General features: G+C 43.7%; 1 protein-coding gene across 1 annotated transcript; it reads right to left on the reverse strand.

Annotated features, from left to right (window-relative positions):
* Window positions 1–3,009: 3,009 nt before the first annotated feature.
* On the reverse strand, window positions 3,010–3,903 carry LOC309554759 (olfactory receptor 1468-like; the record flags this gene model as incomplete). Its single annotated transcript, XM_082256460.1, has 1 exon — window positions 3,010–3,903. One exon carries the CDS (start codon window positions 3,901–3,903, stop codon window positions 3,010–3,012), a length of 894 nt encoding a protein of 297 aa, XP_082112586.1.
* Window positions 3,904–11,490: the final 7,587 nt, after the last annotated feature.

The raw sequence follows: 11,490 nt of genomic DNA on the forward strand, positions 1-11,490 counted from the left end.
CTATTTTTGTACACAAACCCCCTAACATCATTTTGTTGTGCCACCAACAGGGAATCTGTTATGGGGACGTCAGGTGTCACCGGCACCCGGTCTGCTGGGGCCGGAGATGCAGCCAATAAAGTCTCTCTGTCCTTCCAGGGCTTTAAGAGATTCACATGATAAATTTGTTGTGGTTTCCTTTTCCCTGGTTGGTAGACTTTATAGTTGACCTCTCCTATCCTCTCGATAATTTCAAAGGGACCCTGCCACTTGGCTAGAAACTTACTTTCAACCGTGGGAACCAGTACCAACACTCTGTCCCCGGGGCTGAAAGTACGGACTCTGGCACCCCGATCATAGACCCTCCTCTGGGCCTCCTGCGCTCGCTCCATATGTTCTCGTACCAGTGGCAAGACAGCAGCGATTCTATCTTGCATCAGGGAGATATGCTCTATGACGCTTCTATATGGGGTGGCCTCACCTTCCCATGTTTCTTTGGCAACATCCAGCAGCCCCCTGGGATGTCTACCATACAAGAGCTCAAAGGGAGAATAGCCTGTGGATGCTTGCGGAACCTCTCGTATGGAAAACATAAGATATGGGAGCAAAAAATCCCAATTTCTCCCATCTTTGTCAACCACCTTTTTTAGCATACTTTTCAAGGTTTTATTAAATCTTTCGACCAAACCATCTGTTTGGGGGTGGTAGACAGAGGTACGGAGATGGGAGATTTTATATAATCTACACAGTTCCTTGGTAACCCTGGACATAAATGGGGCGCCCTGATCGGTTAAGATCTCTTTTGGGATTCCCACTCGACTAAACACCTGGACTAACTCCTTGGCGATAGCCTTAGCGGAAGTATTACGTAAGGGTATGGCCTCAGGATAGCGTGTCGCATAGTCTAGGATTACCAGAATATGCTGGTGACCCCGGGCAGACTTCACTACCGGCCCCACCAGGTCCATGCCGATCCTCTCAAAAGGAACCTCGATGATTGGTAGAGGGACCAGGGGACTGCGAAAATGGGGCGATGGTGCCGACATTTGGCATTCAGGGCATGATTCACAGTACCCCCTGACATCTGCATGCAACCCGGGCCAGAAAAATCTTTGGGTGATTCTCTCCCTGGTCTTTTCGATACCGAGATGTCCCCCCATTACATGACCATGGGCCAGGTCTAGGACCAACCTGCGGAAGGGTTTGGAAACCAGCAGCTGTTCAACCTCATCCTCTCCCCGTTTTATCACCTGATACAGTAAATTGTTTTTAATGGCCATGTAGGGAAAAGACACCGCCCAGTGAGGATCTACTGGTTCCCCATCCACCATCTTAGCGTTTTCTCTGGCTCTAAGGAGGGTGACATCTCGTAATTGCTCGGTACAGAAATCCTCTCTCCTGACTTCTAAGTCGGGTACCACATTCTGGCTACTCTCATTGTCAGGTCCAGAAATGTCCTCCTGTTCATTACCCTCTGGCTGGGAGCTAGCTTCCAGGTCCTCCGGGTCCCCAGCCATGACAGGGAAAGGAAGAGGATCTCCAGCTCCCTCGATTCCCCCAACAGGGTTTCCTTCCCTTTGGCAAAAAGGGTCTGGTGAGAGTTCCTGTGCTTCCGGAGCAGGGGGAGCTCTCTCCACCAGCCTCCCCTTGTTCTCCCACAACCTCCAAAAATGGGGGAAATCCCTCCCCACTAAAGCTTCATGAAGTAGCGAAGGCACCACCCCCACTGAATGGGTCACACTGCCCCAAGGGGTATCAACCTCAACCACTGCTGTCTGGTAGTCCCAAGTGTCCCCATGGATGCAAATGACCCCAATAGTGCTGGGGTGTAATTTTGTGGGATTTACACAATCAGTTCTGACTAGGGTCACTACACTTCCAGAGTCTAGCAGGGCTGTGAGCGGCTTTCCATCCACTGCAATAACACACATTTGCTTTTCAATGCGACTCTGACATGAAGCAGTATATGCGACCTGTGCAAACAAAGATATGGGTCTTTTCCTATAAGCAAAATCGCATTGCATAGGTTCATCATTTATAGGACAGTTTGCAGCAATATGCCCAAATGCATGGCAGCGGAAACACTGTATGTGCTCTATCCCCAGTCCTCTTAGCGGTCCCAAAGACCTTCCTGGCTTCTTTGGCCAGTCTCCAGGCCTAGGACCAACAGTCTCATTAGCGGTAACAACAGTCTTATCTAGTTTCCCCATGCACTTTAACCCTGGAACAGTCTTACCAGAACCGCTGGGCGATCTTGCACCCCTAGACACACTGAAGTGGGGCGTAGACGGGTTCACCAAGTCCTCCGTAGCACTGTACCTCTCCACTAGGTCCACCAATTTGGTTGCAGTTTTGGGGTCCCCCTGTCCGACCCACTTCCTCAGAGCAGCAGGGAGCGCGCGCAGGTACTGGTCCATTACCACACGCTCCACGATCTGGGGGCCCGTCAAGGTCTCTGGTTGCAACCACTTTTTGGTGAGGTGGACCAGGTCAAACATTTGAGAACGGGGTGGCTTGCTGCTGGAATAGGTCCACTGATACACGCGCTGGGCCCGGACTGCCATGGTGACACCCAAGCGCGCGAGTATCTCCACTTTCAGAGTCTCATAGTCCTGGGCCTTATCTGGGTCCAGGTCAAAATACGCTTTTTGCGATTCTCCTGTCAGAAATGGGGCTAACAGACCCGCCCACTGTTCGTTTGGCCAACCTTCACGGACAGCGACTCTCTCAAAAGTCGCCAGGTATGCTTCCACATCATCGGCCGGTGTCATCTTTTGCAGGTGGTACGAGGCACGTACCAATTTTGGTTCAGCTGGCACAGGAGATGCAACTTCTTTCTTTAACTCTAGCAGAGCCTCTGCAAACTGCCGGTTCATCTCCTGCTGGGCTGCATGTTGTGCTGCAGCAACCTCCTGTTGTGCTGCCTGTTGTGCTGCAGTAGCCTCCTGTTGTGCTGTCAGCTGTGCTGCAGTAGCCTCCTGTTGTGCTCTAGCGGCCTCTGCGATTTGGCCTTTAGCATTTCCTCCATCTTTAGAAAGTGCCCGCTGAGTCCACCACGTGGTTATGTAAAACATTGTTTACAACTTCTTTGATATCTTTATTCCTTAGGCTGTATATGAAAGGATTTACAAAGGGGGTAAAAACAGTGTACAACAATGATATCATCTTATTGGTGGTTTGTGATTGTCCTTCCTTTGGAATAAGATATGTGGCATTTAGGGTTCCATAAAATATAAACACAACAGTGAGATGGGAACTACAAGTGGAAAAGGATTTCAGTCTTCCAGGAAAGGAAGGTATCTTTAACAGAGTTACAACAATATAAGTGTAAGAAACTGCTATCAGAAGGAAGGGTAATACCATCACAGGTAAGCACAACAAGGTGGCTTCAATTTGAACTGTGGATGTATCTGAACAAGAAAGTTCCAGAAGAGGATTTAAATCACAATAGAAATGGTCAATAACATTTGGCCCACAGAATTCTAGTTGACATATGCTAAGTATAAAAATGAATACCAAAAAACAACTCAACAGCCAGGATGCAAGAACTAATTGAATACAAAGAGTTGGTTTCATAATGGAGACATAATGCAGAGGAGAGCAGATGGCTAGATAGCGGTCATAGGACATCACTGTCAGAAGGTAACATTCAAATACTTCTATTGTGCCAAAGACATAATATTGAGTGATGCAACCAGAAAAGGATATGGAGGTCCACTCATGTAGGACAATATTTAACATGTTAGGAGCAATATCTGTGGTCAGCATGATGTCAGATATAGAGAGTTGGGAGAGGAAGAAGTACATGGGAGAATGAAGGGTCTTGCTGTAATATACCAGCATGATGATCAAAACGTTTCCACATATTGTCCCAATGTATATAATAAGGATGAAGGTGAAAAGCAGAAGATTATATACAGCCATGCTCTTAGATCCCATGAAAAAAAATGTGATGACGTGACTTTCATGTGCGGTCTGTTTGACATAAGAAAAAAAATTAATAGCATAACATGTATTTATTATAGCAACAAAAAAATACAATTGTATGTTCACTTTGAAAAATGAATGAAAGCAAATAAGATGAAGTTGTGTTTACTGTCAATGCCCAATCAAGTTCAAGAGAAATTTTTAAAAAATAGGATTTTTTGTTGCAAATAATTGGTTGATTTACAGTAGGTTAACACGGCTTCATCCTATTTTGTGAGCTCAGTGAATATTCCCCTTGCTAAGTGGACAATTTCTATTCTTTAAACTTTTAGTAATACACTAAGCTATAGAATTTAATATTTGTCATAATAATTATAATTTTAATGAATAAGAGCATCATACCTTATTTAATGTATCCCAGAATTTAAATAAAATGTACTTACTCTATTCACTAATGATATCTGATGGAAATCCATATGTGAAAAAAAAATTAATTAAATACAAATAAACCAACAAAAACACAATTCAGATTTTTTTTTTAAATTATAACAGAACACTGCAATAAAAAAATGTAAATGTAGTTAAAAGTTCAATATCACATGGCTTGTCTTCATAGGAGTTTTTTCGGGCAGTGTTTCAATTTAAGATTTAAAAAGACAAACACAAATGAGTTCATAAATGGAAAACAAATAGAAAAAAAAATAGAGAGAAAATAATAAGTATTGTATACATCTATTGTACATTTAAAGTATATCACTGGATAAGCAGAGTTGTTCAAATAAGAAACCCTTTTTCACCCAAGCATTTATACAGTATACTGTGTATTTATTTGCAGATTAAAGATTCCATAGAGAATAACCAAGATCTCTTTGGGTTTATGTTTGTGACCTTGATTTAAAAAATAAGATTAATTTATTAATATGTTATTTTTAGAAAATGAAATACTGTAGTAAATATTTGCTCATAGATAGCAATGTAGCATTTTAAAGGAAACTCTCCACTGCTGACCTATGTTGTCCTTGTTCTCAGGCTTTCATGGTGATCCAATAGATTCAAAGCACAGAATCACCCAGTGATTTTTTCTATGGAATTGTTACATAAGGCGGGGCACAAAATAAAGAAAGAAGCTCAGGCTGCAATAAACACCTAAAGTCTGGTGCTATCCCCCACAGTACTTTTTTTTTTTGACCTCCGTAATCCTAAAATCTCAATCCAAAGGAGCATCTTAGGAATTGCAGGTGGCAGAGCATTGGTGGCATGACAATCAGTTCAGCTCTGCATTCATTAATACATTGTACATTGTGTTAATGAAAGTAGTGTTAGCACTTGAATGTGAAAAAAAGCATTAAAAAAATGTGTGTGTACAAAAAAACTTTTATTGAAATGTATTTTTAATTTATGTAACATACTTTCATCTGAGTAGTTCTGTGTCACCATAGTAACACTGTACTACTCTGGATGGGGAGTCAATTTGCCAGTCAAGTTCCTCCACCCCAAACTCACTCATCAATATCTTTATGGACCTTGCTTTGTGCACTGGTCCAAGTCATTTGGTGGAGGGGGGATTATGGTGTAGGGTTGTTTTTCAGGGGTTGGGCTTGGCCCCTTAGTTCCAGTGAAGCAAACTCTTAAGGCGTCATCATACCAATACATTTTCGACAATTTCATGCTCCCAATTTTGTGGGAACAGTTGGGGTTGGCCCTTCCTGTTCCAACATGACTGCGCACCAGTGCACAAAGCAAGGTCCATAAAGACATGGATGAGCAAGTTTGGGGTGGAGGAAATTGACTGGCTTGCACAGAGTCTTGGCCTCAACCCAATAGAACACCTTTGGGATGAATAAGAGCGGAGACTGCGAGCCAGGCCTTCTCGTCCAAAATCAGTGCCCGGCCTCACAAATGTGCTTCTGGAAGAATGGTCAAACACTCCCATAGACACACTCCTAAACCTTGTGGACAGCCTTTCCAGAAGAGTTGAAGCTGTTATAGCTGCAGAGGGTGGGCCAACTCAATATTGATCCATACGGCCTAAGACTGGGATGCTATTAAAGTTTATGTGCGTGTAAAGGCAGGCGTCCCAATACTTTTGACAATATAATTTATGTATATTGTGATATGTTTTTATCAGGACATATATAATGTCGAACATGTTTGATTTTAACTGTAATATGAAATCTTTCTTTTTGGTTCCTACAAGTTTTAGTTTTAGGGAGTTGTCATTGTCTTTACATCTGTGGCTCTCTTTTTCTTTTTTGTATATGTTCACCACTATTAAACTCTTCAGTTTGCTGTGTTGTACCACAACCATAGGCACTAATTTAGCACATGAAACAACAATTACTTACATTCCTGCTCGCTACTGCGCTCGTGTCTTTTACACACTACTCCACCTGAGGGGTTGCAATTCGGCATCTTTGCCCCGAGCACCATATAACCTTGTCCCGATACTGATGCTGGGGTATGTTCCTGACACTAAATAGAATGGAAAAAGAAGTTATGTAATAGAACAGTCCAGCTGAATGTGACTACCACTAATAGATATATCATGACCTGGATAAAAGAGGACATTCAGGGGGGCCATGGCCTGGACATGGAGGAGTGAGGCAGCAGGACGCCGGAGCTCTGATTTCACACCAGTCAGCTGAGCACTTACAGAGGATTGGAACAGCTGATTCGGGCACACAGATAATGTCCCAATACAGGAGACTCTCCTCCCAACCCCACAGAGCCGCAACACCCCACCAGGGAAGCATAGAATCCTTCTTCCCCGAAGCCAGCGGGACACATGGAGACACAGCCAAGATGGCGCCGGAATGGGGAGCAGACAGGACACGTGCAGAAGCCATCCAGCCACATCAGCAAATAGCTGCATCCCTCTTTGCCTCTCACCCCTGTGACTCGGCGCCCCCTGTGTCCCCCTGCTCCAACATTTCTCAAGATATGGGGTCTGACATGTCGGACATTATAGGGGATAGAGGCCTTAAGCAACATATATGGTCTCTCCTCACTAAGGATGACCTGGAGTGATTTTCTAACAGGGAAGAAAAAGCATTTAAACAACATGTAAAACAGCTTAAGGCAGATACATCACAGTTGGGCAACAGATTGTAGTCTCTTGAACAGAAATTTGAGGAAACATTGACTGCCCTTCCACAACTTAAAGAAAAGTGCATGCAGCAGGACCAATGGATAGACACTTTACTGTGCCAATTAGACGACCAAAAACCATAGTCGCAGAGCCAATATCCGCATTAGAGGGCTACCTGAAGCGACGGCACCTAAGGATATTATTCCCACCCCATAAGGCATATTCTGGGATGTTTTGGGCCTATCTGCTTCAGATCCAGTGGAGTTTGACAGTGGAGATCCATTTAAACAAAAGAAAAGGATGGCACTCAGGTGTGCACTTGTGATAAAAAAAAGTACAAATGTGGCCTCAGAGAATGGTCTTTGTGAAGGGCCTCAAAAGTTTAATAAACTCATACAATAAAAACTATGAAATCAATGGAAATACTTCCAAACTGGACTCTGAAGCCTCTGGAGCCTCTGGATCTCCTAGGGAGCTGTGGGAATCCCTGGTGGTAATCGTAGGACTCGCAATGACATCAGATGAAAAAAGATGCTCCCTGATGGAAGGCTGGAACTTCCGATGGTAGTGGCTCACACGGTTCTGTGTGCGGCCGCTACACTGAACCGGGGCCAGTGCATAGTTGGAAGCCGAGTCTTATTATTAACCTGAATTATTATCAGGTTGATAAGTCTAAATCTGACCCAATAGAGCCTCCTCTATCTCTGAGATCCAGAGGATCCAGAGGCTTCAGAGTCCGGTTTGGAAGTATTTCCATTGATTTAATAGTTTTTATTGTATGAGTTTATTAAACTTTTGAGGCCCTTCACAAAGACCATTCTCTGAGGTCACATTTGTACTTTTTTTATCACAAGTGCACACCTGAGCGCCATCCTTCTCTTTTGTTTAACTGTCTGCATACACCATCCTGTGTTAAGGATCGGGCGACAGTGGCGCACTTGGAGCATAGTCTTCACCAGTTTATAACTTTGGGGGTCAAGATACAACATGGAAATTGCATGTAGGACTGGCGCTTGAACTTTGTTTGTGGTATACAGTGGAGATCCGCCCACCATCGCAAGACCCAAACAACCCTAGAGATATAATCTGTAAGCTGCACAAATAAAACTTTTTATGACTTCAATGGAGTACGCCTCTTTTTCTACCAGGACCTTTCCAGAAGAACGCTAATGTAGCAGAGAGCGCTCCATCCCCTGCTGGAGGCTCTAACCACGGCAGGGATCACCTATACGTGGGCGTTCCCCTTTCATCTTCAAGCTAAAAAGGACAGAAAGTATGTCACCTTACACACCAAAGATGATTTGCCGCACTTCCTTTCCCAACGGGCCCTGGCCCTGTGGATTTTCCTGATTGGCGTATCTCCACGGATGTCCATCTGCCCTCGGCCATTCCACCTTGGCTACCAGCGTGCCCCAAAAGACGCTCCAGGGGCTGAAAGAGACAATCTTCACTTACTGCCTCACTCCCCACAATGGGGGAATAGGGGGCACTTGTTGATGACCTAAATTGCCTCAACCCTATCCCACAGCTAGAAGGGCCCCACCCCCAATGCCCATATTCCATACATTACCTTTTTGTCTATCCCTCTCTAATCAGTGGACTTTGCGACCCCATCAACCTTTCTGTGGCACCCCCGTGACTTCACTATGGAGATAGAAGGTGCCTGTGATTACAGTGAGATGCATTTAATACACCCCCCGTTAAAGTATGGAGGAAATACTAAGCAAACTTTGAGGTGTGAGGGCTCAGACCTGACCCACATACCTGACCGCGTTCCCCATGTAGGTCTCCCCCTCCAAGGGGATTGCCCTGGACAGGGCACCATGCTCACCCCTGGGGGACATGTCCTCTTGGATGGACCCCGAGGGTAGATCATGCAGTCTTATTATGACCTTAGGTCTCAAATACTCGTTGACTGTTCACTAGTGGTTCTTTATATGTTGATTTGAAAACCTGTTATTTATTTTGTTTTTGTTTTAGATGAAGTTCCTTTTTCCTGATATGTCGTAATTGGAGGTTCTGGTTTGGTCGTCTGGACGATTACTACCCCGCTTTCCATGGCTACGGTTAAGGTAGTGTCATATAAAACCTGTTAGAAGGTATAAACTCCGCGCTAACGGTCTATTTGGATGTAGATATAAAAATATGTGCAAAGGTAAATGAGAGATATGGGAATATAAAAATATAAAAATGAGTGGATGGTGATAAATATAATATGTGAAGAAATAAATATACATGTATGTATAGGCTGCAGCCTCCCTGAATATTAGTCCGGGGACTAAATGTGGAATAAATAGGAAGGTAGGGTAGTGGCCCTGGCTAAAATGGGAATGTTAGAAAATATAAATATAATATAAAAAATATCAGTGATGAAATACAGTATATAACGGTGATAACCTTATAAAGTGACTGGTGCAAAATAAATATATTATATATCAAAAAACAAATATTATAAACTGTAGTAGTGCATGCTTAAAGGTGCATATCAAATAAAGTGCTAACGTGCACGTGAAAACTCCCAACTATACCATACACTGTGATATATAGGTGCTATAAGGTGTCAATTAAATATAAAATAACAATTATATGCAGCGGATATATTCATAGACAGTCCAATGTTATAAAGTCTCTTAGGTCACATGCAGTGACTGTATGCAGTGTGAAGGATATCCACAGAAAATAAGTGAATAATAAGGTGACAACGCTCTACCAATGGCTTTAAGGAGTGACCCCGTGCTGGGCGGTGAGGTGCTGGGTGATCCTTCTGGTAAAAAAACTCACTCACAAGAAACACCCACCCCACACAGGGGTATAAGATGGGTGTGTAAAGGTATCCAGTGACCAGAGATCTCGGTATCTCCCCTACTTCTGGATTGAAGCTTCCTGGAAGTGGTCTCGGAGATCCTATATGGAGGTATCCCTGGAATAATGGCGGGTCTTAATGGGCTCCTATTAGCAGGAAATGGTCCAAGGTGTCCGCGGGAAATTGCTCATAACCGTATACCAGGGGATAATAAATAAACAAGGCACATAGCGTGATACCATCTAGGTAGTTTTAATAACGCAAAAATAGAGAGGTACTCCCATAACAGGATAGTATACAGGCATAAATTCGTGAGTCTGGAGCGCGATGCGGTCCAAGTCTCGATCTCGATCGTGCGGAACTGGAAGTGACGCGACACGCTGTACGCGTTTCGTAATGAATTTGGCTGCTGAAGACATATTTATTATAGCACCTATATACCACAGTTTATGGTATAGTTGGGAGTTTTCACGTGCACGTTAGCACTTTATTTGATATGCACCTTTAAGCATGCACTACTACAGTTTATAATATTTGTTTTTTGATATATAATATATTTATTTGCACCAGTCACTTTATAAGGTTATCACCGTTATATACTGTATTTTATCACTGATATTTTTAATATTATATTTATGTCATATAAAACCTGTGGTCTTTGCTCCCCTAATAAACGTAATAGGTTGTGGTTGGAGTTGAAGTGGCTGGGGTGCAGGTTCTTTTCTTGCAGGAAACTTACTTCACACACACTTCTATCCCTAAACTTCCTTTGCACCTTTTCCCCCAATGGTTTCTTAGTATCTCCCCAGTAGCGAAGTACCGTGGTACAGCCATCGCCATTCATAAACATTGCCCCTTTCACCAACAAGAGCATTGCGCAGATCCACAGGGTAGGTATGTTTTCCTGAAGGGGCCATACAGGGGCAAAAGTATGCTTTTGCAACCCTGTATGTGCCCAATACCCGCCAACTAACTTTCCTGGACTCGGTCCTGGAACGACTTGCAGAATTTAGGGAAGGTAAGCTTATTCTTGCGGGTGACTTTAATGTCAGCCCTGACCCTTCTCTAGACATTTTCCATACATGTCCGGTGTACTCGCACGCTTTCCTAAAACACTTTCGTAGGTCTTTACAAACAAATCTCCTAATAGACAGCTGGAGAGCATTACATGCATCCGACAGAGACTTTAATTATTATTCGAAGACACATGACACCTATACCAGAATTTACCTATTATTTGTGGACCATAATACCTTGGATGATCTGGTAGATTCTACTATAGAGAAGATCACCATCTCTGATCATGCCCCAATCACCGCTACACTCCTGTTGTCGGGCCCAGCATCCAGGACTTGGTTGTGGAGACTTAATGAAGGTCTCCAGTGTCGGATACTCTCACACATTTCTTGTCTGAGAATACTACGGGGGAAATCAGCTTTGGCACGATCTGGGAGTCCCGCAAGGCCGTGACTCGAGGAGTACTTATAGCTTTGGGGACGAAACTTTAAAAGGAGAGACAGGCAGACTTCAAAAGAGTCTTGTCAGCCCTTCAACTAGCGGAGCTGCAGCACAAACAACGGGCAACCCCGGAGGCTATGCAGAAGCTTACGGAACTTTGTGAATTCTTTTTTAGACTCCTTGATTCCAAATTAACCAACGGATGCGTTTTGTAGCTCATAAATTTTATGAGCAC

The sequence above is a fragment of the Pelophylax lessonae genome, assembly GCF_965119305.1.
Source record: "Pelophylax lessonae genome assembly, chromosome: 4".
NCBI lineage: Eukaryota > Metazoa > Chordata > Amphibia > Anura > Ranidae > Pelophylax > Pelophylax lessonae.